Source organism: Nothobranchius furzeri, chromosome 4 (assembly GCF_043380555.1).
Source record: "Nothobranchius furzeri strain GRZ-AD chromosome 4, NfurGRZ-RIMD1, whole genome shotgun sequence".
In the NCBI taxonomy this organism is placed as follows: Eukaryota; Metazoa; Chordata; class Actinopteri; order Cyprinodontiformes; family Nothobranchiidae; genus Nothobranchius; species Nothobranchius furzeri.
This window is the reverse complement of record NC_091744.1, coordinates 21,375,368-21,392,896: the sequence shown is the minus strand read 5'-3', so window position 1 is coordinate 21,392,896 and position 17,529 is coordinate 21,375,368. Positions and strand designations below refer to the sequence as shown.

At 40.5% G+C, this 17,529-nt stretch overlaps 2 protein-coding genes across 4 annotated transcripts; one reads left to right on the top strand and one right to left on the bottom strand.

The window, feature by feature from the left end:
• The first annotated feature begins 10,199 nt into the window (after positions 1–10,199).
• Positions 10,200–11,257, top strand: LOC139069613 (P2X purinoceptor 7-like). Its single transcript, XM_070550189.1, has 4 exons — positions 10,200–10,542; positions 10,615–10,681; positions 10,808–10,959; positions 11,024–11,257. Exons 1-4 carry the CDS (start codon positions 10,328–10,330, stop codon positions 11,181–11,183), a joined length of 594 nt encoding a protein of 197 aa, XP_070406290.1. The 5' UTR covers positions 10,200–10,327; the 3' UTR covers positions 11,184–11,257.
• Positions 11,258–11,474: 217 nt separating this feature from the next.
• Positions 11,475–16,504, bottom strand: LOC129160804 (uncharacterized). 3 transcript variants are annotated; one of them, XR_008561290.2, is made up of 12 exons: positions 15,622–16,504; positions 14,904–15,000; positions 14,582–14,762; positions 14,233–14,509; positions 13,975–14,152; positions 13,821–13,897; positions 13,555–13,741; positions 13,228–13,476; positions 12,596–12,767; positions 12,337–12,485; positions 11,854–12,260; positions 11,475–11,777 (listed from the first exon to the last, which is right to left on the bottom strand). XR_008561290.2 is itself a non-coding variant. In XM_070550187.1 (12 exons), exons 1-11 carry the CDS (start codon positions 15,928–15,930, stop codon positions 12,097–12,099), a joined length of 2,040 nt encoding a protein of 679 aa, XP_070406288.1. In that variant the 5' UTR covers positions 15,931–16,504; the 3' UTR covers positions 11,475–12,011; positions 12,085–12,096. The 3 variants fall into 3 exon arrangements, 2 of the variants coding, with proteins under 2 accessions (XP_070406288.1, XP_054593797.2); XM_070550187.1 differs by having other exon boundaries at positions 11,475–12,011; positions 12,085–12,260; XM_054737822.2 differs by having other exon boundaries at positions 11,475–12,260.
• Positions 16,505–17,529: the final 1,025 nt, after the last annotated feature.

The window sequence follows — 17,529 nt, the reverse complement described above, 5'->3', positions numbered from 1 at the left end:
ACTCCATTCCTTTTTGGGGTTATAGGGGCTGTTAATTGGAGTACTCTAATAGAAACCTGACCTATCTAGGACATTCAGAAGAAAATTTATAAGCCCACAAAGGTGTAACTGGACTACTTCTTTAAAGTGACACCAGGCCCCATGACCTTTGGGAAATGGTTTGACCCCCTTAGGAATGTGCTATCATCATGAAATGTTCAGGTGACTTACAACTCAATAGATTCTACCTTCCTTTAACGTTTCAGCCTGATTGGACCTTGTTTTCACACAAATGGACCCAGAATGATGTGAAATTGTGCTTCGTGCAGCATAATTCTGGGTGCCATTTAAAAACCATAAGTGGTAATGACTCCATTCCTTTTTGGGGTAATAGGGGCTGTTAATTGGAGTACTCTAAAACAAACCTGACCTCACTAGGACATTCAGAAGAAAAGTTATAAGCCCACAAAGGTGCAACTGGACTACTTCTTTAAAGTGACACCAGTCCCGGTGACATTTGGGACATGGTTTGACCCCCTTAGGAATGTGATATCATCATGAAACTCAGGAATCATTTACAACTCAATAGATTCTACTTTTCTGTGACGTTTCAGCCTGATTGAAGCTTTTTTCTGAGAAATGGACCCGGAATGATGTGAAATTGTGCTTTGTGCGACATAATTCTGGGTGCCATTTTAAAACCATAAATGCTAATGACTCCATTCCTTTTAGGGTTTATAGGGGCTGTTAATTGGAGCAATCTAAAACAAACCTGACCTCTCTAGGACATTCAGAAGAAAAGTTGTAAGCCCACAAAGGTGTAACTGGACTACTTCTTTAAAGTGACACCAGGCCCGGTGACCTTTGGGACATGGTTTGACTGCCTTAGGAATGTGCTATCATCATGAAACATTCATATCACTTACAACTCAATAGATTCTACCTTCCTGTACCGTTTCGGCCTGATTGGACCTTGTTTTCACACAAATGGACCCAGAATGATGTGAAATTGTGCTTCATGCAACATAATTCTGGGTGCCATTTAAAAGCCGTAAGTGCTAATGACTCCATTCCTTTTCGGGGTAATAGGGGCTGTTGATTGGAGTACCCTAAAACAAACCTGACCTCTCTGAGACATTCAGAAGCCAAGTTATAAGCTCAATAAGGTGTGTTTAGAACGCTGTCTTTAAGGAATAAGTGATCCAGTGAACTTTATGACCTAACTTGACCTCCTTAGGAATGTGCTATCATCATGAAACACAGGAATCATTTACAACTCAATAAATTCTACGTTTCTGTGATGTTTCAGCCTTACTGAAGCTTTTTTCTGAGAAATGGACCCGGAATGATGTGAAATTGTGGTTTGTGCGACATAATTCTGGGTGCCATTTAGCAACCATAAGTGCTAATGACTCCATTCCTTTTTGGGTTAAAATGGGCTGTTGATTGGAGTACCCTAAAACAAACCTGACCTCATTAGGACATTCAGACGAAAAGTTATAAGCCCACAAAGGTGTAACTGGCCTACTTCTTTAAAGTGACACCAGGCCCGGTGACCTTTGGGACATGGTTTGACCCCCTTAGGATTGAGCTATCATCGTGAAACATTCAGATCACTTACAACTCAATAGATTCTACCTTCCTGTAACGTTTCGGCCTGATTGTACCTTGTTTTCACACAAATGGACCCAGAATGATGTGAAATTGTGCTTCATGCAACATAATTCTGGGTGCCATTTAAAAGCCATGAGTGCTAATGACTCCATTCCTTTTTGGGGTAATAGGGGCTGTTGATTGGAGTACCCTAAAACAAACCTGACCTCTCTGAGAAATTCAGAAGCCAAGTTATAAGCCCACAAAGGTGTGTTTAGAACGCTGTCTTTAAGGAATAAGTGATCCGGTGAACTTTATGACCTAACTTGACCTCCTTAGGAATGTGCTATCATCATGAAACACAGGAATCATTTACAACTCAATAGATTCTACTTTTCTGTGATGTTTCAGCCTGATTGAAGCTTTTTTCTGAGAAATGGACCCGGAATGATGTGAAATTGTGCTTTGTGCGACATAATTCTGGGTGCCATTTAATAACCATAAGTGCTAATGACTCCATTCCTTTTTGGAGTTATAGGGGCTGTTAATTGAAGTACCTAAAACAAACCTGACCTCTCTAGGACATTCAGAAAAAAGTTATAAGCCCACAAATGTGTAACTGGACTACTTCTTTAAAGTGACACAAGGCCCGGTGACCTTTGGGACATGGTTTGACCCCCTTAGGAATGTGCTATCTTCATGAAACACAGGAATCATTTACAACTCAATAGATTATAATTTTCTGTGACGTTTCACCCTGATTGAAGCTTTTTTCTGAGCAATGGACCCGGAATGATGTGAAATTGTGCTTTGAGCGACATAATTCTGGGTGGCAATTAATAACCATAAGGGCTAATGACTCCATTCCTTTTTGGGGTTATAGGGGCTGTTAATTGGAGTATGGTAAAAGAAACGTGACCTCTCTAGGACATTCAGAAGAAAAGTTATAAGCCCACAAAGGTGTAACTGGACTACTTCTTTAAAGTGACACCAGGCCCGGTGACCTTTGGGACATGGTTTGATCCCCTTAGGAATGTGTTATCATCATGAAACGTTCAGATCTCTTACAACTCAATAGATTGTACCTTCCTGTAATATTTCAGCCTGATTGGACTTTGTTTTCACACAAATGGACCCAGAATGATGTGAAATTGTGCTTCATGCAACATAATTCTGGGTGCCATTTAAAAACCATAAGTGTTAATGACTCCATTCCTTTTTGGGTTTATAGGGGCTGTTAATTGGAGTACGCTAAAAGAAACGAGACCTCTCTAGGACATTCAGAAGAAAAGTTATAAGCCCACAAAGGTGTAACTGGACTACTTCTTTAAAGTGACACCAGGTCCGGTTACCTTTGGGACTTGGTTTGACCCCCTTAGGAATGTGCTATCATCATGAAACGTTCAGGTGACTTACAACTCAATATATTCTACCTTCCTGTAACGTTTCAGCCTGATTGGACCTTGTTTTCACACAAATGGACCCAGAATGATGTGAAATTGTGCTTCGCGCAGCATAATTCTGGGTGCCATTTAAAAACCATAAGTGCTAATGACTCCATTCCTTTTTGGGTATATAGGGGCTGTTAATTGGAGTACGCTAAAAGAAACGTGTTCTCTCTAGGACATTCAGAAGAAAAGTTATAAGCCCACAAAGGTGTAACTGGACTACATCTTTAAAGTGACACCAGGCCCGGTGACCTTTGGGACATGGTTTCACCCCCTTAGGAATGTTCTATCATCATGAAACGTTCAGCTGACTTACAACTCAATAGATTCTACCTTCCTGTAACGTTTCAGCCTGATTGGACCTTGTTTTCACACAAATGGACCCAGAATGATGTGAAATTGTGCTTTGTGCAGCATAATTCTGGGTGCCATTTAAAAACCATAAGTGCTAATGACTCCATTCCTTTTTGGGGTAATAGGGGTTGTTAATTGGAGTACTTTAAATCAAACCTGACCTCTCTGAGACATTCAGAAGCCAAGTTATAAGCCCCCAAAGGTGTGTTTAGAACGCAGCCTTTAAGGAATAAGTGATCCAGTGACCTTTATGACCTAACTTGACCCCCTTAGGAATGTGCTATCATCATGAAACACAGGAATCATTTAAAACTCAATAGATTATATGTTTCTGTGATGTTTCAGCCTGATTGAAGCTTTTTTCTGAGAAATGGACCCGGAATGATGTGAAATTATGCTTTGTGCGACATAATTCTGGGTGCAATTTAATAACCATAAGTGCTAATGACTCCATTCCTTTTTGGGGTTATAGGGGCTGTTAATTGGAGTACTCTAAAACAAACCTGACCTCTCTAGGACATTCAGAAGAAAAGTTATAAGCCCACAAAGGTGTAACTGGACTACTTTAAAGTGACACCAGGCCCGGTGACCTTTGGGACATGGTTTGACCCCCTTAGGAATGAGCTATCATCGTGAAACATTCAGATCACTTACAACTCAATAGATTCTACCTTCCTGTAAAGTTTTGGCCTGATTGGACCTTGTTTTCACACAAATGGACCCAGAATGATGTGAAATTGTGCTTCGTGCAACATAATTCTGGGTGTCATTTAAAAACCATAAGTGCTAATGACTCAATTCCTTTTTGGGGTAATAGGGGCTGTTGATTGGAGTACCCTAAAATAAACCTGACCTCTCTGAGACATTCAGAAGCCAAGTTATAAGCCCACAAAGGTGTGTTTAGAACGCTGTCTTTAAGGAATAAGTGATCCGGTGAACTTTATGACCTAACTTGACCTCCTTAGGAATGTGCTATCATCATGAAACACAGGAACAATTTACAACTCAATAGATTTTACGTTTCTGTTATGTTTCAGCCTGATTGAAGATTTTTTTCTGAGAAATGGACCCAGAATGATGTGAAATTGTGCTTTGTGCGACATAATTCTGGGTGCAATTTAATAACCATAAGTGATAATGACTCCATTCCTTTTTGGGGTTATAGGGGCTGTTAATTGGAGTACTCTAAAACAAACCTGACCTCTCTAGGACATTCAGAAGAAAAGTTATAAGCCCACAAAGGTGTAACTGGACTACTTTAAAGTGACGCCAGGCCCGGTGACCTTTGGGACATGGTTTGACCCCCTTAGGAATGAGCTATCATCGTGAAACATTCAGATCACTTACAACTCAATAGATTCTACCTTCCTGTAAAGTTTTGGCCTGATTGGACCTTGTTTTCACACAAATGGACCCAGAATGATGTGAAATTGTGCTTCGTGCAACATAATTCTGGGTGCCATTTAAAAACCATAAGTGCTAATGACTCAATTCCTTTTTGGGGTAATAGGGGCTGTTGATTGGAGTACCCTAAAATAAACCTGACCTCTCTGAGACATTCAGAAGCCAAGTTATAAGCCCACAAAGGTGTGTTTAGAACGCAGCCTTTAAGGAATAAGTGATCCAGTCACCTTTATGACCTAACTTGACCCCCTTAGGAATGTGCTATCATCATGAAACACAGGAATCATTTACAACTCAATAGATTATACGTTTCTGTGATGTTTCAGCCTGATTGAAGCTTTTTTCTGAGAAATGGACCCGGAATGATGTGAAATTGTTCTTTGTGCGACATAATTCTGGGTGCAATTTAATAACCATAAGTGCTAATGACTCCATTCCTTTTTGGGGTTATAGGGGCTGTTAATTGGAGTACTCTAAAACAAACCTGACCTCTCTAGGACATTCAGAAGAAAAGTTATAAGCCCACAAAGGTGTAACTGGACTACTTTAAAGTGACACCAGGCCCGGTGACCTTTGGGACATGGTTTGACCCCCTTAGGAATGAGCTATCATGGTGAAACATTCAGATCACTTACAACTCAATAGATTCTACCTTCCTGTAACGTTTTGGCCTGATTGGACCTTGTTTTCACACAAATGGACCCAGAATGATGTGAAATTGTGCTTCGTGCCACATAATTCTGGGTGCCATTTAAAAACCATAAGTGCTAATGACTCAATTCCTTTTTGGGGTAATAGGGGCTGTTGATTGGAGTACCCTAAAATAAACTTGACCTCTCTGAGACATTCAGAAGCCAAGTTATAAGCCCACAAAGGTGTGTTTAGAACGCTGTCTTTAAGGAATAAGTGATCCGGTGAACTTTATGACCTAACTTGACCTCCTTAGGAATGTGCTATCATCATGAAACACAGGAACAATTTACAACTCAATAGATTTTACGTTTCTGTTATGTTTCAGCCTGATTGAAGTTTTTTTCTGAGAAATGGACGCGGAATGATGTGAAATTGTGCTTTGTGCGACATAATTCTGGGTGCAATTTAATAACCAAAAGTGCTAATGACTCCATTCCTTTTTGGGGTTATAGGGGCTGTTAATTGGAGTACTCTAAAAGAAACCTGACCTATCTAGGACATTCAGAAGAAAATTTATAAGCCCACAAAGGTGTAACGGGACTACTTCTTTAAAGTGACACCAGGCCCCATGACCTTTGGGAAATGGTTTTACCCCCTTAGGAATGTGCTATCATCATGAAATGTTCAGGTGACTTACAACTCAATAGAATCTACCTTCCTTTAACGTTTCATCCTGATTGGACCTTGTTTTCACACAAATGGACCCAGAATGATGTGAAATTGTGCTTCGTGCAGCATAATTCTGGGTGCCATTTAAAAACCATAAGTGGTAATGACTCCATTCCTTTTTGGGGTAATAGGGGCTGTTAATTGGAGTACTCTAAAACAAACCTGACCTCACTAGGACATTCAGAAGAAAAGTTATAAGCCCACAAAGGTGCAACTGGACTACTTCTTTAAAGTGACACCAGTCCCGGTGACATTTGGGACATGGTTTGACCCCCTTAGGAATGTGCTATCATCATGAAACTCAGGAATCATTTACAACTCAATAGATTCTACTTTTCTGTGACGTTTCAGCCTGATTGAAGCTTTTTTCTGAGAAATGGACCCGGAATGATGTGAAATTGTGCTTTGTGCGACATAATTCTGGGTGCCATTTAATAACCATAAGTGCTAATGACTCCATTCCTTTTAGAGTTTATAGGGGCTGTTAATTGGAGTAATCTAAAACAAACCTGACCTCTCTAGGACATTCAGAAGAAAAGTTATAAGCCCACAAAGGTGTAACTAGACTACTTCTTTAAAGTGACACCAGGCCCGGTGACCTTTGGGACATGGTTTGACTGCCTTAGGAATGTGCTATCATCATGAAACATTCATATCACTTACAACTCAATAGATTCTACCTTCCTGTAACGTTTCGGCCTGATTGGACCTTGTTTTCACACAAATGGACCCAGAATGATGTGAAATTGTGCTTCATGCAACATAATTCTGGGTGCCATTTAAAAGCCGTAAGTGCTAATGACTCCATTCCTTTTCGGGGTAATAGGGGCTGTTGATTGGAGTACCCTAAAACAAACCTGACCTCTCTGAGACATTCAGAAGCCAAGTTAAAAGCTCACAAAGGTGTGTTTAGAATGCTGTCTTTAAGAAATAAGTGATCCGGTGCACTTTATGACCTAACTTGACCTCCTTAGGAATGTGCTATCATCATGAAACACAGGAATCATTTACAACTCAATAAATTCTACGTTTCTGTGATGTTTCAGCCTTACTGAAGCTTTTTTCTGAGAAATGGACCCGGAATGATGTGAAATTGTGGTTTGTGCGACATAATTCTGGGTGCCATTTAGCAACCATAAGTGCTAATGACTCCATTCCTTTTTGGGTTAAAAGGGGATGTTGATTGGAGTACCCTAAAACAAACCTGACCTCATTAGGACATTCAGACGAAAAGTTATAAGCCCACAAAGGTGTAACTGGCCTACTTCTTTAAAGTGACACCAGGCCCGGTGACCTTTGGGACATGGTTTGACCCCCTTAGGATTGAGCTATCATCGTGAAACATTCAGATCACTTACAACTCAATAGATTCTACCTTCCTGTAACGTTTCGGCCTGATTGTACCTTGTTTTCACACAAATGGACCCAGAATGATGTGAAATTGTGCTTCATGCAACATAATTCTGGGTGCCATTTAAAAGCCATGAGTGCTAATGACTCCATTCCTTTTTGGGGTAATAGGGGCTGTTGATTGGAGTACCCTAAAACAAACCTGACCTCTCTGAGACATTCAGAAGCCAAGTTATAAGCCCACAAAGGTGTGTTTAGAACGCTGTCTTTAAGGAATAAGTGATCTGGTGAACTTTATGACCTAACTTGACCTCCTTAGGAATGTGCTATCATCATGAAACACAGGAATCATTTACAACTCAATAGATTCTACTTTTCTGTGATGTTTCAGCCTGATTGAAGCTTTTTTCTGAGAATGGACCCGGAATGATGTGAAATTGTGCTTTGTGCGACATAATTCTGGGTGCCATTTAATAACCATAAGTGCTAATGACTCCATTCCTTTTTGGAGTTATAGGGGCTGTTAATTGAAGTACCTAAAACAAACCTGACCTCTCTAGGACATTCAGAAAAAAAGTTATAAGCCCACAAATGTGTAACTGGACTACTTCTTTAAAGTGACACAAGGCCCGGTGACCTTTGGGACATGGTTTGACCCCCTTAGGAATGTGCTATCTTCATGAAACACAGGAATCATTTACAACTCAATAGATTATAATTTTCTGTGACGTTTCACCCTGATTGAAGCTTTTTTCTGAGAAATGGACCCGGAATGATGTGAAATTGTGCTTTGAGCGACATAATTCTGGGTGCCAATTAATAACCATAAGGGCTAATGACTCCATTCCTTTTTGGGATTATAGGGGCTGTTAATTGGAGTACGCTAAAAGAAACGTGACCTCTCTAGGACATTCAGAAGAAAAGTTATAAGCCCACAAAGGTGTAACTGGACTACTTCTTTAAAGTGACACCAGGCCCGGTGACCTTTGGGACATGGTTTGATCCCCTTAGGAATGTGTTATCATCATGAAACGTTCAGATCTCTTACAACTCAATAGATTGTACCTTCCTGTAATATTTCAGCCTGATTGGACTTTGTTTTCACACAAATGGACCCAGAATGATGTGAAATTGTGCTTCGTACAACATAATTCTGGGTGCCATTTAAAAACCATAAGTGTTAATGACTCCATTCCTTTTTGGGTTTATAGGGGCTGTTAATTGGAGTACGCTAAAAGAAACGTGACCTCTCTAGGACATTCAGAAGAAAAGTTATAAGCCCCCAAAGGTGTAACTGGACTACTTCTTTAAAGTGACACCAGGTCCGGTTACCTTTGGGACTTGGTTTGACCCCCTTAGGAATGTGCTATCATCATGAAACGTTCAGGTGACTTACAACTCAATATATTCTACCTTCCTATAACGTTTCAGCCTGATTGGACCTTGTTTTCACACAAATGGACCCAGAATGATGTGAAATTGTGCTTCGCGCAGCATAATTCTGGGTGCCATTTAAAAACCATAAGTGCTAATGACTCCATTCCTTTTTGGGTATATAGGGGCTGTTAATTGGAGTACACTAAAAGAAACGTGTTCTCTCTAGGACATTCAGAAGAAAAGTTATAAGCCCACAAAGGTGTAACTGGACTACATCTTTAAAGTGACACCAGGCCCGGTGACCTTTGGGACATGGTTTCACCCCCTTAGGAATGTTCTATCATCATGAAACGTTCAGCTGACTTACAACTCAATAGATTCTACCTTCCTGTAACGTTTCAGCCTGATTGGACCTTGTTTTCACACAAATGGACCCAGAATGATGTGAAATTGTGCTTTGTGCAGCATAATTCTGGGTGCCATTTAAAAACTATAAGTGCTAATGACTCCATTCCTTTTTGGGGTAATAGGGGTTGTTAATTGGAGTACTTTAAATCAAACCTGACCTCTCTGAGACATTCAGAAGCCAAGTTATAAGCCCCCAAAGGTGTGTTTAGAACGCAGCCTTTAAGGAATAAGTGATCCAGTGACCTTTATGACCTAACTTGACCCCCTTAGGAATGTGCTATCATCATGAAACACAGGAATCATTTACAACTCAATAGATTCTACGTTTCTGTGATGTTTCAGCCTGATTGAAGCTTTTTTCTGAGAAATGGACCCGGAATGATGTGAAATTGTGCTTTGTGCGACATAATTCTGGGTGCAATTTAATAACCATAAGTGCTAATGACTCCATTCCTTTTTGGGGTTATAGGGGCTGTTAATTGGAGTACTCTAAAACAAACCTGACCTCTCTAGGACATTCAGAAGAAAAGTTATAAGCCCACAAAGGTGTAACTGGACTACTTTAAAGTGACACCAGGCCCGGTGACCTTTGGGACATGGTTTGACCCCCTTAGGAATGAGCTATCATCATGAAACATTCAGATCACTTACAACTCAATAGATTCTACCTTCCTGTAACGTTTTGGCCTGATTGGACCTTGTTTTCACACAAATGGACCCAGAATGATGTGAAATTGTGCTTCGTGCAACATAATTCTGGGTGCCATTTAAAAACCATAAGTGCTAATGACTCAATTCCTTTTTGGGGTAATAGGGGCTGTTGATTGGAGTACCCTAAAATAAACCTGACCTCTCTGAGACATTCAGAAGCCAAGTTATAAGCCCACAAAGGTGTGTTTAGAACGCTGTCTTTAAAGTAGTGGTAACAGCCTCCTCAGAGTCTTACTCCACCCACATTTCATATTTGAAAAATGCGGCCCAAAGAGGCGTTTCCTGTAAGACCGAGAAGGCGGAGCTACGGCCGTGATTGACATACTGAAATTTGAATACAGATGGCGACGGAGAGCGACACTAGCTCAGAGCAGTCATTCGAGGTGGAGGACTTTTCCCCACCTTCTTCCCCAGAGGATAGGGAGGAGGGCTTATTGGGGGAAGCAAGCGGTCCTGAACCGTATCTTTTTGAGCCACTAGCTCGTGAGTTGTCAGAGGCCCCTGGAGTCGAGCCAGCAGGAGTATCAAGGCATCGAATGGGTCCAGTCTCTGAGTGGTAAGTAGCTTTTAGCCACAGCTAGCTATATTTAGCTTAGCTAAAAGTAATATTGTATGACTGCCTCGACAGGTGCACCTGCGGCCACTGCACATCATTGTCTGCCAGAGAAAATGTGTGCTGCAGAGAAACGCCCAAGGTATAAAAATAAAAGTACCCCACCATGAGAAAAGCATTCTGTAATGTACACATTTGTTACACAATCACTAACATCATACTAATATTGAACTCTTATAGACCTGATATCAGTTGTTCTTTGTCATAGGTAATGCTCAGGTGTCAGCAGGTGGGTGTAACCTCCTGCATAACAGAGCATCCTGGTTTTGAGGCTGTTGCTCTGAATCCCTACGTGTTGCAGGCAGTTTATGGCACCTTTCTGCAACTCTATGGGGAGATGCAGGAGACTACGTTCAACAGGTAAGACAACTGTCAAATTACTTTTTTTATGAATACTTTATAACTCATACCACCTCTTTCTCAGCTGTTACAGACATCTGGCGTACCGGAATGTGGTCAGGTGGTGTTGGGGTTACCTGGGACAGCACGTTCGTGTTGTGATCCCGTCATGCGCTGTCTCCAGAATAAGGCAGGAGTTCCCAGAAGACGGTGCATACAAAGGATTCCTCCCTCCTCTGAACTAATATATATTTTTTTGATTAAATAAATGTTATAATATATATTTCCTGTATTGATTCCTGTCCATAAAAAGCTGCATAAATCACAAAACGGTAAATGCACTTCTTTACACTTTGACATTATTTATATATACACACATACAGCCACATACTTTCAAATGAGCTCTTACAACAGTAAGGTTCTAATTCGGGGTTAATTAATGCTGCTGTAACAAGTGAGTTTACACCCTGTGTGATTAATGAAGTCTATTCTAGAGCAGGTTCAATTGGGTAAAAATGAATGATAATAAATGTGATATATGTATTTATACACATCAAAATATCAATATAATTGTATTTAAAAAGACACAATTGCGCTTTAAAGATAACATTTATTATAGCTACTACTAAGACAATGTTAGATAACAATCTGATCATAACTTTCAAGATTTTTGACAAAACTCTAAACCACAAGCAGAGATTCTGGAGCCATGTGAGGAGAGGTTGGGCCAACAGTGATGTTTCATAGGTTCCTTAGACTGGAGGTAGCTTTCACTGTGATGACAAACGTGGAGATGGATCCCGGGAGCACAGGTTTTTCTGTTACAAGATCAGGAGGCTCTAAGGAAAAAGTAATATTAGTATGACTAGTATGACTTACAAAAGCAAGACTGGTGAGTTTTGCTATGTTACATACGGCCAAGATTTTCAAGTTGTATGGGAGCCACAGAGCAGAAAGGTTGTAGAGATCAATAGACATCTGGGAGGTGGACAGCATGAGTCACGAGTGGATGAGCATAAAGATCCATAATGACGACAGGTAACTCCTCTGTCGTACAGTGGTGTGCAGCCTGGCTGAGGAGGAGAAAAGGAGAAACCACACAGAGTAGAGTACTAACTAATAATTACAATCTCCTGTGTAGCTCACCTGACGTGCACTTTAAAACCTGGACCTGTGCCTGCTCACAGTATCCCGTTTATCTGGTCTTTGGAACTGGGCACAGAGCGGTTCTGGAACCGTAATTTTGTCCGAGTACTCCTGATATGGGAGAGGATCCACCACCACAGAGTCGAACAGCAGGTCCATAAGCTTGTGCACATATACTGGAAAAGGGTTTTCAGTATTACAATAGCTCTCCATGACCATCATTTTGGTTTTATCATACAATATATGACATACATGAGGTTGGATTGGTCTTCAGGGCTCTCACTGTGTAGTCTCCACGTTTGTACTTTGGGTACACTACAGCATATCTCAGCTCACCAGTTGCTGTTGCTGCATGTGAGCGTGCTGCATTTTCATTATAGTGCATTGCAGCAATTTGTAATCTGAAATAATCAAATAAACAAACCATGTAGATTTGAGGCAAAATTCTACATTTCATGCTAAAATTTGAACAATTAGAGGCATTAATTTGAACATTTGTTGTATTCATTACCTAGACAGCATTCCTTTGAAGGAGAAGACTTGACTTTTTGGAGTAAATCTGATGATGAGACTGTGGAAAGCCTCCAAGGTGGATGTGTGGTACTGAGGGCTTATCTTCTCTACGTCCTTCACAAACCGTGGAGCTAACAGAATGGCAGTGAGCTTCTCACATGATGCTGTGCCTACGTAGAAAATGTTAATTACAAAAATTACAATTTGATCAACTTTAGAATGTTGCTATTATTTCCATTGAGAAAAAGTTACCCATAGCTGACATTTTTAGATGACAAATGTATGAAAGAGTGACTAATAGTGCTGTAGACAGGTGTGGTCATTACTTACGGCATTTTAGTACATATTATGTCAATTATGGCTGTTCTGCCTAAAACCATGAGTTGTGTGGCGCACTCGTGTGTTTAAATTTCTGCACAGCATTTTATTCTTAGTAATTAATTGCTGTTGGCCAAATGGTGGTGTGTGACCTTAGCAGCTACATGTGATGTCTGTTACTCACATGCTCAAAAAATATTTCTCCATGTTGAAGGAGGTGAAGACAAATATTCTGTTGTGGGGTGACGTGTTTTAAATGTAAATAAACCAAACAGTAAAGGCTCAGCTGTAATGAGTACATGCTACACTTACTTGGTTTGAGCCACTGTCTTGCCTGTTCTCCATCCAGAGGTGCATGCAGACAGCTAGGGAACAGGGCGTTGTCATGGCTGTGCACATTTTGGATGTGGTTGGCAACTGAAGTCCACTTTGCAACTGCCTCCTGTCCTGAGGAGGAACTGGATGCTGACCAGTAGAGGTGGTTCACCACACTTTGCTTCCACAGTCTCACATCCTGGGTCGTCTTTCTCTTCCCCAGCTCTTCGATTTTCTTACCAATTCCTGGAGAGCCAAATAGACCCACATTTAAAATAGAAAAAAAATCCTGTAATATTCACTATATACATCCCCAAAGATTACCTTTTCCCATGTGCCAGGGGTCAAAGTAGTGACTGATTTCCTTTTTTTCCTCCCTCAAATACTTCTGCACTCCTGTGTGGCGGTCAGTCACGACTTGCTGCACATCGACCCCCCTCTCCAAAAGTGTGCTCAGACTTCTCACAAATCCCTCCTTCTCCATTCGCACACTATTCCCAACTTCATTGCTCTGAAAATAAACATAATTCTCCATTGATCTGTGAATAATTAACCATTAAATGTTTTGGAATCATCAGGTAATGTTGTACCTGTACAAGTTGGATATCAATAACTTTGTTTCTTTTGAGATCCATCATGGTGTAGCTGCCATATTTGGCTGAGTGTCCTTCAAGAAATGCAAGTTATTACTTAATTTACATTTGATAGCAAAGGAATAAAATAAATAAATTTAAACGTATTCACCAGGTGAATCAGCTCGCATGTCACCACCAAGAGTCACAGGTCCAGATTCAGTAGCCTCCTGGATGATATCAGCTTGCTCTAGCTGCCACTGCCAGCTCACTGTTGGAATTAAGAGCTTTGCCTGATGCCGACAGAATGACTGCTTGGACAGTCCCTGCACATTGAAGGCACCCAGGAACTAAAATATGAAAAGTTACGTCATGAAATGAGAGACGCACAGACCTTATCAAAACTAACCTAAACAGTTTTGGCCTATACCTTAGAAATCTGGCTAAATGATGAGCCTGTGAAAAGGACAGCAGCACAGAGCTGGAGGTTTCCTGCTGGGATGCTGTTCACCATGGGCTGACTGGACCATTCATTGTAGTGCTCACAGCATGAACACCGTTGTGTCACACGGAGCAGTGTGCCGACTGTTGTCGTGTTCACAACACAACGACCGGTACAAACGGGACACCTTCTGAACAGCCCCAGCAACTGTTTCTCATGAACAATGTACTTCTTGTCCTTTTGTGGATGGACCTCAGTGAAAGAGCTGTATAGAACACATACATTTATATATATGGTCATAACTAAAAAATTCTAAAATGTTATAATTTTTTTTTACCTTGAACAGTTCACTGAGCTTGCACTGTCATTGAGGTGGAAGCTGGGATCAACAACAGACACCTCATATCGTGGTCTTTTCAGGGGTGTGGACGCAGCTCTGGGACTTTGTGGAAGATGAATTTCCGTCACGGTACCTGTGTCACAAGACACACTGCGGCTGGGAGCTCTAAACTGTGTGGCTATGTAAAATACAAAGAAGCAGCACATTTATAAATGTTTAAAATAGCATAAAATCACGTGTAACAATAATCTGTAAAACAAATTAAAACTAGAAGGTAATAATAAAATGTTTACATAGAAGATTATTAAAAATAATTCACCTTTGCTACGTCGATAAGGCTTTACATGAGCCTGGACAAGTGCATTTTTGCAGATTACTAAATCAGTCTGACAGCCAACGTCTTGGGTAGATTTAGCCTGAAACAAAAAATAGAAGCACATTGTTGTTGGAGTTTATAAAGTCATATAATATACAAAAGAAACTGTCCAATATATATATATATATATATATATATATATATATATATATATATATATATATATATATATATATATATATATATATATATATAGGCGCTTTATAACATTCCTAGTGTGTGATCGTTATTATAACGTCAAAGTCAGTCACATATGATGTGAAGAACCTGAAATGCGACCTCCTGAACAGAATTCCTCACAGAACCGGGTTAGGCTTTGGTGTAAAGCTGGATTTCACGCTGTAATGATGTCTGTCAACTAGTGCTGCGTTAGAGCCACTGTTGCTGAATTACCGACTGACACAAAAACAACCCGAATTTTCTCCGAGCCTGACAGAAATAGTCAAGTGGACCTTTTTTGTCGGCCAGGGCTTTGAGAAATGTTCCGATTCGCCGCTGATTCTAACCTTACATCCTGTTCCACATTTTGTGAACTTGACAAATTAGCCCGAAGGCAGTGCAGGCTGATATTAGCTAAATGGAGTGAACCACGTCTCTCAAACTTTGCATTTAGGTAGGAAATTGTCTTTAGAAGATGTTAACTTTTATTTAGCTTACTCACCTCAGACTGGAGCCCGCCATGGTGGGGGAGCAGAGTCGGTGGGCTGCATCTAATTCGTGGAAGAGCCACGGTGGGCACGGCCTCCCTCTTCAAACGGAGACGTGCAGAATAACCCAGTTCAAACTCCATCATGTTGGCGAAGGAATCGCGGGTAAAATGCTGGTTGCAGACTACAGCACCAGGCGGGAGCTGACTGTTTTCCAGTACACCGATTGCGCGCAACCACTGGCGCCTAATTTCTAAGTCCAGTGGAAAGGAGTGCAACCCCACAGAGCCACCACAACCAACTACACTACACCTTTTAACCATACTAACACGATATGGAACACTAAACCTGAATTACATTCCTAATAAAACTAACAGCTAAACACTAACTAAACTACAATATCTAACAGCCAAGCTAACACTAAATAAGTATGTATAACACTAAAAGCTATGCTAAAGACTAGAATATGCTAATGATATATGCTAACGATATGGAACACTAAACCTGAATTACTTTCCTAATAAAACTAACAGCTAAACACTAACTAAACTACAATATCTAACAGCCAAGCTAACACTAAATAAGTATGTATAACACTAAAAGCTATGCTAAAGACTAGAATATGCTAATGATATATGCTAATGCTGAACTACCGCTAACCGTCCTACACTCGCTTGCAAATCCAACTCCCAACTCGCCACAGGGCGTGGCCGAGACTCTCGTTGCTTTATAACTTTGGCACAAGAGCTGCTACGTAGTACTCTACTGGTTTACGTAGTATCTTACTCTTTAGCCATTGGCTAAAATTTATTCAAAATGTGTCAAATTCTGTGTTTTAAGCTGAAGGTGGCGCATTACTGTGGTTTTTAGGCTGAAAAATTAATTTTTAAAGAAAATGCACCGAAATGCTAAAATAATGAATACACACATTTAAAACACTATTAGACACTCATTTATACAGTTCATCAGCAAAAAAAAGTTAATTTAGACGTTACTTGCTCTTTAAGGAATAAGTGATCCGGTGAACTTTATGACCTAACTTGACCTCCTTAGGAATGTGCTATCATCATGAAACACAGGAACAATTTACAACTCAATAGATTTTACGTTTCTGTGATGTTTCAGCCTGATTGAAGTTTTTTTTCTGAGAAATGGACGCGGAATGATGTGAAATTGTGCTTTGTGCGACATAATTCTGGGTGCAATTTAATAACCAAAAGTGCTAATGACTCCATTCCTTTTTGGGGTTATAGGGGCTGTTAATTGGAGTACTCTAAAAGAAACCTGACCTATCTAGGACATTCAGAAGAAAATTTATAAGCCCACAAAGGTGTAACTGGACTACTTCTTTAAAGTGACACCAGGCCCCATGACCTTTGGGAAATGGTTTGACCCCCTTAGGAATGTGCTATCATCATGAAATGTTCAGGTGACTTACAACTCAATAGATTCTACCTTCCTTTAACGTTTCAGCCTGATTGGACCTTGTTTTCACACAAATGGACCCAGAATGATGTGAAATTGTGCTTCGTGCAGCATAATTCTGGGTGCCATTTAAAAACCATTAGTGGTAATGACTCCATTCCTTTTTGGGGTAATAGGGGCTGTTAATTGGAGTACTCTAAAACAAACCTGACCTCACTAGGACATTCAGAAGAAAAGTTATAAGCCCACAAAGGTGCAACTGGACTACTTCTTTAAAGTGACACCAGTCCCGGTGACATTTGGGACATGGTTTGACCCCCCTTAGGAATGTGCTATCATCATGAAACTCACGAATCATTTACAACTCAATAGATTCTACTTTTCTGTGACGTTTCAGCCTGATTGAAGCTTTTTTCTGAGAAATGGACCCGGAATGATGTGAAATTGTGCTTTGTGCGACATAATTCTGGGTGCCATTTAATAACCATAAGTGCTAA

Coding starts and splice junctions, on each gene's coding strand:
- LOC139069613 (XM_070550189.1), top strand. CDS start 10,328: ATGGCGACGGAGAGCGACACTAGCTCAGAGCAGTCATTCGAGGTGGAG. Junction 10,543..10,614: donor ATGGGTCCAGTCTCTGAGTG/GTAAGTAGCTTT, acceptor CTGCCTCGACAG/GTGCACCTGCGGCCACTGCA. Junction 10,682..10,807: donor GCTGCAGAGAAACGCCCAAG/GTATAAAAATAA, acceptor TCTTTGTCATAG/GTAATGCTCAGGTGTCAGCA.
- LOC129160804 (XM_054737822.2), bottom strand. CDS start 15,930: ATGGTTAAAAGGTGTAGTGTAGTTGGTTGTGGTGGCTCTGTGGGGTTG. Junction 15,001..15,621: donor ATGGCGGGCTCCAGTCTGAG/GTGAGTAAGCTA, acceptor TTTTTGTTTCAG/GCTAAATCTACCCAAGACGT. Junction 13,477..13,554: donor CCCCTGGCACATGGGAAAAG/GTAATCTTTGGG, acceptor TTGGCTCTCCAG/GAATTGGTAAGAAAATCGAA.